The sequence below is a fragment of the Cicer arietinum genome, chromosome 8 (assembly GCF_000331145.2).
Source record: "Cicer arietinum cultivar CDC Frontier isolate Library 1 chromosome 8, Cicar.CDCFrontier_v2.0, whole genome shotgun sequence".
NCBI lineage: Eukaryota > Viridiplantae > Streptophyta > Magnoliopsida > Fabales > Fabaceae > Cicer > Cicer arietinum.
The window spans coordinates 27758690-27768531 of NC_021167.2; the positions used below are offsets into that span (position 1 = coordinate 27758690).

Sequence of the window (9842 nt, forward strand, 5' to 3'; positions counted from 1 at the left end):
TAATAATAATAATAATAATAATAATAATAATAATAATAATAATAATAATAATAATAATAATAATAATAATAATAATAATAATAATAATAATAATCAAAGAAAAAATAAGGATGTTTAAAAGAAAAATTCTTTACGTATATTTTTGGTGTTAATCCTATCTTAAAATATTCCTAACTGTCCATGATTTATTTAAATCTATAATTTTTTAAATGTTTATTTTAATTGAATTTTTTTTAAGTCAAGAATAACACTAAAATTACTCAAGAAAATACACTTAAAATTTGTCTTATTTAAAAATATATTACTCATTGAAGCATTGAATAATACATTTCAGATTATTTTATAGTTTACTCTTTCGTTCTTTTTTTTTAATTGCCACATTGATATAATATTTTATTTCTATTTATTTATCATTTACAAATTTTAATATAATATTAATTATTGTTTTGTCAATAAAATTTTTAATTATTTATTACCAAGAGAGAAATATAGATAACAAGATAATAAGTGATTAAAGATATTATAGAAAAATAAATAAATTTATTAAAAGTAACAAAATATATTAGTTGTTATGTGTAAAAAATTAAAAAACGACAATTGAAAATAAATGAAGAAAGTATCATTTAAGAGTTTGCATTTATTATTTTCACTTTGAGATTTATTGGAAACTATCTAATCTCTAATTCTTTGATAGTTTATTAACTATTGTTGTAAAACATTTGTTTCCATGTAAATTTTACAAGATTACGAAAAATCATTTATGTACTAGAGATTTAACTTTCTCTAATAAATGAAACAAAAAAATTCTGTAAAAAGTATCTAGAGCTATGGAAAATAAATGTAGATACTTTTTTTTTTAATAGGTATAGATCTTTTTGTTTTTTTAAAATAAATGAACATTATCATTAATATAATTTTAATGTATAAATGTCTAATTAATATCATATATTTTAAAAATATATTAAATTATTTATGTGTTAAAACTATACTAATAAAAAAATGGCAAAAACAAAAAATAGAGAGAAGATTAGCGATAAGGATTTAAACATTATTATAGAAATATAAAATATTAGAAATTGTTTCATTTTAAACAATTTTGTATTTAATATCTTACATCTCACAAAAATTAATCCAATTTCCATTTAACACTAGTAGTATATAATATAGCAACCACCTATAAAACAATATTTTAAAAAGCTCTTAAATAATTTCAAAAATACAATCCAACCTCATCTTGTCTAAGTTGGTAAAATTATAACTCAAAGTCTAAACACTGTTTTTAGTTTTAACTCTTATTTGTGATTTTCATTTTCAAACAAAAAATATCAACTGATTTTTTACTTTATTTTAAAACATTTATATTGGAAAGAAATAAAATAATTTTTGTTAATTTTGTTTTGTCATTAAATTCCTTCACTGCCCCTCCTAGATGTATAAAATTTTAAATTTAATAAATCAATAAATAAAATAATATTTGTATATTTATAATTTTTTTTATAAAAGCATATATAATAATTTATCATATCTTGTAGAAAAAATAAATTATCATTCTTTTTTTTTTTTACAGAACTTATCATAATCATATCGGCTTCACCATGAGATTGGCAAATAACAACTTTGAGAAACTTTAATTTTTTTTTTTTTTTTGCTAATAACTTTGAGAAATATTTTTAATTTTCAAATTTTTATTAAAAAAATATATTATCCTTTTAAGCATTTTTTCTCTCTATATTTTTGCTCCACTCTCAATCTTCCACTGATCTCTGCATAATGGAGACCTCAACTAGGGTTTGATCATTCACACCTCTTCCAAAATTCAGGTATAATCCTTTTTCCCCATTTATACTATTGCTCTTCTTCACTCTTCAATAATTGGTACATGAACCCTAATTTCATTATTTCACAATTATTTTTTAAGATTTTTCCCCAATTATGTAACTCACTAACTAAGCTTTTAAACTCCGATCGGATCCTTACCCATTTTTTCTTAACCTTCAAGCAGCGAATTGAGACATTAAAGTTTCAAAATTGATGATAAATAAGAGCTTGATCATATAGCTACAGATTTGGACTACTCTAGATTGGTGTTGCAGCAACAACAAGTTGTTCAAATCAGTTGAGAGATTGATTGAGAAGGGAAAGATTTTAGATCAGGATTTAGGTGAGGTTTGATTCACAATCTTGATTTTGTTGCTTCTAAATTTGGTTTATTTTTATTTTAGTCTATTTTGGTTACTTGTTTATTGTTTTTGTGTGAAAAAAAGGAAATAATTGTTTGGTTTTTATGATTTTTGCGTTTATTATTTTAAATTTTTTGTGGATTTATGCAAACCACAATTTTAAAACCATGGAACTTTTCTTAATGGAATCTGACATGTTCTTGAGTACAGAGATAGCAATGAATTATTTGTTTTTGATTTTTTGTGTTTGATACTTTATATGAAAACCATGCTTGTGTTAATGGTTTAGCGAGTGTTTGCTTCTGCGGCATGTTCACCAAATTCATGATGAAAAACCACGTTACCGCAGAAGCTTGGTTTTGTAGCTTCTATTAAATTGCGGTGAAAGTGGTGCCTAACGCATGATTGGATATGCAGACATCAAACCAAACATATGCTTAGTTATTTGAGTTTGTGACATGCAATTATATGCCATAAGGCTTGCCATGTTTGAAATCAAACTGAATGCAGATATTTGAGTATTGTTAAAATTCGATGTGTGAGTATGGAAGATATGATGATCGGGTTATTTGATATATTTTGAATTTTGGTAGGTTTGGAGATATTGCAATATGGAGGACGAGAGCGGGATTGAGCTCAGTTTGGGTTTATCTTGTGGTGGTTCATCAACCAAACCCAAGAGTAAGAATGGAAGCTCCTCGGATACTAGGGCAGAAGAAGCCGGTAGAGGTGGCAAGATGGTGGATGATTTCAAAAGCATGTTTAATACTGATCCTCAGAAGCCAGAATCAATTGCTGGTACTCGAAGGAGCGATTCCTCGAAACCTGAAGAGAACTTCTTTAGTGACCTTTCAAAGGTCAAAGAAGATAATGCTTCTTTGAATTTAAACGGGAGAGGATATCTGGTTGCAAACAACAATAACAACAATAAACCTATTGAAATTGAGGAAAATAAACGGTTAGAGGTAGTAAATAAGCGAAGAATGTCTTTTGATGACATACGTAATCAAAAGAAGCACGACAGCGATGTTCATCATGTTGATATGCATGACAGGGCAAGAACATCTCATATTTCTTTAACAGAAGATGGCTCAACTGCAGAAAATGAAGATGTTGCTGATTCTGAAGCTGATAACTCTACCTCGAGGCCTCTCTCACACCATAGTGATGGTTCCAAAGGATTCATCAGAGTCGGTGGTGCTTCTTCTGATGCTCCCAAAGAGGTACGCGGAGTCGCTGACTCAAGCGCCAACGGGCAGAAGAGATATACTCCATCCACCGAAAAAGATTTTAAACATGCAAACATGAATTATAGTGGTGCTTCCTTCTCTGCTCAACAAGTAAATATGATGATGGGTGTACCTTACTCTACAGTAAAAGAGTCCAACTTGGTTGGTGGACCGAACCCTCAAATGCCTGGAGTGATGCACGTGATGCCTACTTCCACCGGTGAACGTGCGGGAGCTCAATCTGTGAGTAATGGAAGCTTGCCAATGATGTTTGGATATTCTTCTGTTCAGCTTCCCATGTTGGATAAGGATAGCTCATGGGGATTGGCTTCTCGTCCACAACAGTTACATCCTTCCTTTGCTGGGAGAGGTCCAACTAACTCAGGTAATTTTGATTTGGATGGACATTATTTCTAATCTATGAAGCACATGTCGACACAACACTGACACGGCGACCCCAGTAATAATGTGAGAAAATAAATTAATTGAATGTAATCATATGTGTCAATGTCGTGTTGGTGTCGGTCATTGACACGTATCAAACGATGAACATGCTTTCGATCAAAAGTGTCTGTGTAACCAAGTTTCCAATTAATCCATCTTCGTGACTCATACCTTGAAAGTTCCGAGTCAAATTGATAAATTGTTAAAAAAGTTTTGGATTGTGCATTTATTCCTAATTGCATCATATGGCTGCAAGTTTTGTAAACTGAACCAAAATTCTAAACTGGATGGAAGATTTGCATATCTAATTGAGTTGGAGCCCGTTTATATAAGAAAAGTTAATTATAGTAGTAGACATTCGTTTTTCTGTTCATGCTAGTACAATATATTCATGTAATAATTACAATAAGCTCTATTTGTAGCTTGATACTTGCTGAATTTTTATTGGAAATTACTTTATGACATTATTATGTGGATACAGCTTCAGCTGCGTTACACCTAAACAATATATCCGAGGCCATGCCATATGAAGGAAGGCCACTAGAACGAACCAAAGGTGACGGAAAACAGCGTGCCGCTGAAGAAAGCTCATTCTCACAACCTGAAGATATGAAAGGAAGCAGCACAAACCTCAGGGCCAAAGATGTATCCGAACATTCGAAAGGAGAAGGTTCGACCATTGACTTTTCAAATATTAAGCCGGGACTCGCTGCAGATGTGAAATTTGGAGGATGCGGTTCATACCCAAATCTACCTTGGGTATCCACCACAGGCTCAAATGGAAGAACAATATCAGGTGTTACTTACAGGTACAGCACTAACCAAATCAGAATTGTTTGTGCATGTCATGGCTCTCACATGACCCCCGAGGATTTCGTTCGCCATGCAAACGACGATCAAGCCAATTCAGATGGCAATGCAGTTTTGGGAACCGTAGCAAACGGAAATCCAGGTGCCTCTTCTCACAGTTAGATTACTCCCATAAATGTTGTACTCTACTATATTATAATTCTCAACAAGAGAATCTTGGAATTCAGTCATTAATTTTTATGTAGATGAATGAGTTTCTTGCCATTTTTCTTCCTATTTGGCTATATCACATTAATTATTACTCATAGCAGCTGCAATCAAGACTGTAGTTGTATGTAATAATGTTCAAGCTTTATAGCATCATCTATTCTGTTAAATAGTAATTAAGCTTGTGATTTTGTCCTAGCTATTACATAGGTTTATTTCCTTTTTAATATTATGGAGCAATAGAAATGTTGTTTTGAGGTCCTGTAGCACATTTGATATATTAGGGCACAGGTTTGAACCTGCAATACCCCACTTCTCTGCACTTAGTCTGTGTAAGTTTTTCCATTAGACTCTTTAGAAAGAAAAATGTTGTTTTGAGAATCCTAAGGGATGTTGACTTGAGAAATGGTAGTGAAAATCACATCAATAGCTACTAAACATTGTGTCAGTGATATCTTGTAGCTTTATAGATATATAAACAAACAATAACTTTTATGGATTGCAACTACACCTGAATTTTCTGCGGTAAGAGAATTGATTGAAATTAGACGATTTAGATTTAGATTTAAAGCATGGTACATAAATAAAACACATTATAATCTAATGATTAAAATTAGATGACTGAGATATTTCTGTGGTTCCTATTTCAGTGTATAGAATCCATTTCCCACTAGTCTCTAGGTATCAGGAGATTTTCTTGATAAAATATGTCTAGTGATCTAGTGAAGCTACCTGATAGTAGATAACGTTAAGCTACCTGATAGCAGATAACTAATAAGCTGAAGCTAGTAGATTGAGTGTCTGTTTCACAAGGTCAAACCGCTAGTTTATAACGAATAGTTTATAGCGTATAAGTCTTTATGACAAAAACAAAGTTGCTTGATAACAAGCACTCTCATGAGTTTATAGTGTTTTTTATATGCTACTGCGTTTGAGTTTTTACTCTTAGTGCACTTCCTTATATAGAATATAGAAAATTGAATTGAAAGTGTATTAGAAATTGTGCATTCAAAATTGTATTGAAACTTTGTTGTTTTTAATGCAAAATTTCTATTTTTGATTTCTCGTTAAGGGGACACCATATAGCTTAAAATGTTTCATATTTTCTCATACTTTTACCTTCAATAATAAAAAAGTTTAAAAATTAGTTAGAAATATTTTTTTATTCCATTTTATACTAAACAGTTAATTCAATGTTATTTTTACCAAACATTTTAGTGGTTGAAGAAGAGGAGAGTTCAATTTCATATTATTCACCTTGCTCACAATCTAGTCAAATTTGCTTTAATCTTGGAAGGTAATATTTGGGTTGAGGATTTAATCTTAGTTGATTTAGCTAACTAATGATATTTTCTGTTAAAAAAAAAATATATATCTTTTTTGCATCTTCAATCATTAAAAATCAAGTTTCAACAATACATGCCCCTATTTCCACTTCCAAGTTACATTTATCTTCCTATTGTAATTAAGAGGTATGGGAAATAATCACTTAGAGATCTCTCTATTTCTTGAAGGAAATTAATGACCCTGTCAAACTACCATTTCCCTTTGTTTTGTCCATGCCTTAACATAGCCTCATTTATTGCATGATATAACAATAAAATAGAAAGAGATGAAGGTTTCTGTTGACTTTTCTTTATTTATTTTTTGCATAAAAGGTTATATTTATTTATTCAAATTAAAAGAGTACATCGATTGAAAATAATACACATACGAATTCGTTAAAATCGAAACAGATTGATTGAGTCTCTTTATACTAGATAAAAGTAAATTTGTATATTTGAACAAAATAAACACCGCTTTAAGATGGAAAAACTAAATTTTGTACCTAATTGGTAACATAACATAAAAACGCGAAGAAAAAAAAATTATTTATGTGAAAATCACATATTTAAATAAAATGATAAAAAAAAAGAAACGAAGTGAAAAAATGATTTCGGACCATTATTTTTTACACATACGCCTTATTATATTTCAAGATTGAATTTTAATCTATGAAGTGGTAAAACTAAAATTATTCTGTAAGGGAATGTTTGCAAAAACTTAATTGAATTCATAAATTATGACAAAAAGCACACTTGAGTATTTTATCAAAACAACTTGTGGTAGGTTGTTTTGATAAACTACACCATATAACTTATTAATGTGGCAAGTTGTTTTTAGCTTAAACAAAGTATACCTTCTTTATAAATAAAAAATAAAATGTTTACCTCCATTTCATTTTGTAGAAATCATTTATATATAATCTTTTATGTAAAAAGTGGTTACTTAATGAAAAATTAATTTAGTTGTATATTCATAATACCTCTTACTTTTATTATAAAAAAATAATAATAAAGACCTCGTAATCTACCTTTTTATCTATAGACGAATCTGATAAATTACGTTCAATTTAATAATATTAGTATTTTTCAGTTCTAAGAAAAACTTAAACACAAACTATACTCTTCCTTTGTCACTGCTTCCATACATATCTAGCAATGTATAATAATAATCATCAATAACTTAGTTTAAACTGAACAACATGCCAGAGAAAAAATCAATTGTTCACGCATATATAAATATTTTCGTGTGTATTACGTATCAATAGCATTATCTGTCTCCCTTATGTTGTCACCATTACAAACAAGTCGAAAAAAAAATTGTTTTGACATTTTATTTTTTATTTACATCACTTTTTAACATTTTGATTTTAAAGTTTTTTATGATGGGTCAATGAAACTAATACATTTAACTTGGTCACTATTTTTAGGTGTCAAAACTTGACAGAAATATAACAAGTTGTAAAGGAAGGAAAGTGAAGAAGAAAAAAACCATTGATAATAAGTTAATTCCACACAAAGCTACAATATGCAACTATATAATTTTTTTAATTGAAAAATTATTTTGATGCATTTTTTGGTTAATGATTAGATCATGGCATCTTTTGAAAGCATGTGACGTTTATGATGACTTAAAATGGAGTTAGGATACTCTCCATTTTATATATTATTAAAAGCATAAAATAATATTAAAACAGATAATGAATGAAGTAGATAAAATATAGCTTAATCAAACTATTAAGACCAACTTGCAACAATTATTAAAAACTTCTCTAAGATTAGTTATATATATGAAAACTTATCAAGTCAATCAAATAATAATATATACAATTTATTTTACAACTAATGAATTGATCCAGTACAAATAGAAGTTTGTTTCTATCAATTGAGTTGAACTATTAACAACTATTTTTAAATTTCATTTGTGTGGCACGTCTCTATGAATGCTTAATTTATTTTCAAGAACAAGTAATTAAAATTGAGATTCTATCTAAGATTAGAAGAAAAAAAAAATCTATGATAGTAAATTGTAGGATCGTAACACGAATAATAAGATATTGTTAAATTGAATGATATCTTTATACAGATTTAAAATTTCATACACCGAGAAAATTCATTAATTTGAATAATTTAGAAAATCAAATACAAATTCAATATATGAATTGTTTATTTAAGATTAAATTATCTCTATTTTTTTAAATTTTTTTTATCCATATCTATTTAATTTTGTGATAATTTTTGGATCAAGTGATTAGATTAAACCTTTCTAATAAAAAACTTATATTAGCTAGAGTTTCAATACTTTACCACCTTTGACATTTTTATGTAAAGATAGCGTGTGGATTAAAACTAGTGAATTTGGCATTGTCATATATCATGTGTGACAAAGATGCCTACTAAAGTTAAGAAAACAGAGTTTAATACAATTATGGGCCACTCCACTTTTTGTTCACTACTTAATTTTTCAATATTATAATGACATTATTTTAAAGGAAGAATCAAATTGAGGCACAAAACTTAGTCCAAGAAGATACCAAGAAAACTGACATAAGAGAAGGTAGCTATATATTTAGAGTATAATAATAATAATTATTATTATTATTATTATTATTTGGTAAGTATAATTCAATGGTAGAGTTGCAAGGATATCGATATGCAGAAGTCTGTGTTCGAATATAAATTTTTTCACTTTTTAAAATTTTTTACGTGTAAGTTTAACTACTAGACTATTTGACAAAAAAAAAATTCTAAAAATTATTATGCTATAAAGTTTCAAGTCTTACCAATTAGAATTTATTTATTTATTGCTACACAAATAATAGAATGCTTGAGGGAAAGTTAGAATCATCATGAATCAACTTGGTATTAGCCTTTTGATTCTCTCTATCTTATTCTTCCATGTTGTTAGATCACAAACACAAAACACACCTTCACAAGATGATGGTGTTTCAAATTTCCAACCAAGCCTTGTTGTTGTCATAGGAATCCTAGGTCTAATGTTTGCATTAACATTTGTTCTTCTAATTTTTGCCAAAGTATGTCATATGAACCCTCTTGCTAGCACAAACAATCATCCAACAACACTCATGAGGTCGAGGTCACGATTTTCGGGTATCGACAAAACTGCGATCGAATCGCTTCCTTTTTTTAGATTCTCTTCACTCAAAGGTTCAAAAGAAGGTTTGGAATGTGCAATATGTTTATCAAAATTTGAAGACATTGAAATTCTAAGACTTTTACCAAAATGCAAACATGGTTTTCATATTGATTGTATTGATCATTGGCTTGAGAAACACTCAAGTTGTCCTATTTGTAGACACAAAGTCAACCCGCAAGACGAAACAATCTTCGCGTATTCAAATAGTTTAAGGATGATGATAGAAAACTCGGGACTCGAAGGCGATGAATCGAATATAGAGATCTTTGTTCAAAGAGAGGAAGAAAATCAATATGGTTCATCAAGATTTAGTAGTAGTACTATTGGAAGCAGCTTTAGGAAAATTGGAAAAAGTACTTTTGTTAAGGAAGAAGAATTGCTTATACAAAAAAGTGAGTGTGACAACAATAAGGTTTATCATAAATACAATCATAAGATTACTATATCTGATGTTGTGTTCAAACATAGATGGAGTAATGTGAGTTCTTCCGAT

General features: G+C 29.0%; 2 protein-coding genes across 5 annotated transcripts in view; both read left to right on the top strand.

Annotated features, from left to right (window-relative positions):
- Positions 1-1659: 1659 nt before the first annotated feature.
- On the top strand, positions 1660-5061 carry LOC101507159 (ninja-family protein mc410). Of its 4 annotated transcripts, none has more exons than XM_073364439.1 (4): positions 1660-1820; positions 2003-2166; positions 2774-3794; positions 4335-5061. In XM_073364439.1, the coding sequence occupies exons 3-4, from the start codon at positions 2792-2794 to the stop codon at positions 4823-4825; spliced, it is 1494 nt and encodes a 497-aa protein (XP_073220540.1). In that variant the 5' UTR covers positions 1660-1820; positions 2003-2166; positions 2774-2791; the 3' UTR covers positions 4826-5061. The 4 variants fall into 4 exon arrangements, with proteins under 4 accessions (XP_073220540.1, XP_004513022.1, XP_073220541.1 ...); XM_004512965.4 differs by having other exon boundaries at positions 2003-2161; XM_004512966.4 differs by having other exon boundaries at positions 1684-1820; positions 2000-2161.
- A 3771-nt stretch (positions 5062-8832) lies between these two features.
- LOC101508196 (E3 ubiquitin-protein ligase ATL42) overlaps positions 8833-9842 on the top strand; it is a 1602-nt gene continuing 592 nt past the window's right edge. The window contains exon 1 of the mRNA XM_073364637.1: positions 8833-9840. Within this exon, the coding sequence (XP_073220738.1) occupies positions 9042-9840 (799 nt within the window). The 5' untranslated portion in view covers positions 8833-9041. The remainder of the gene's footprint in view (positions 9841-9842) is intronic.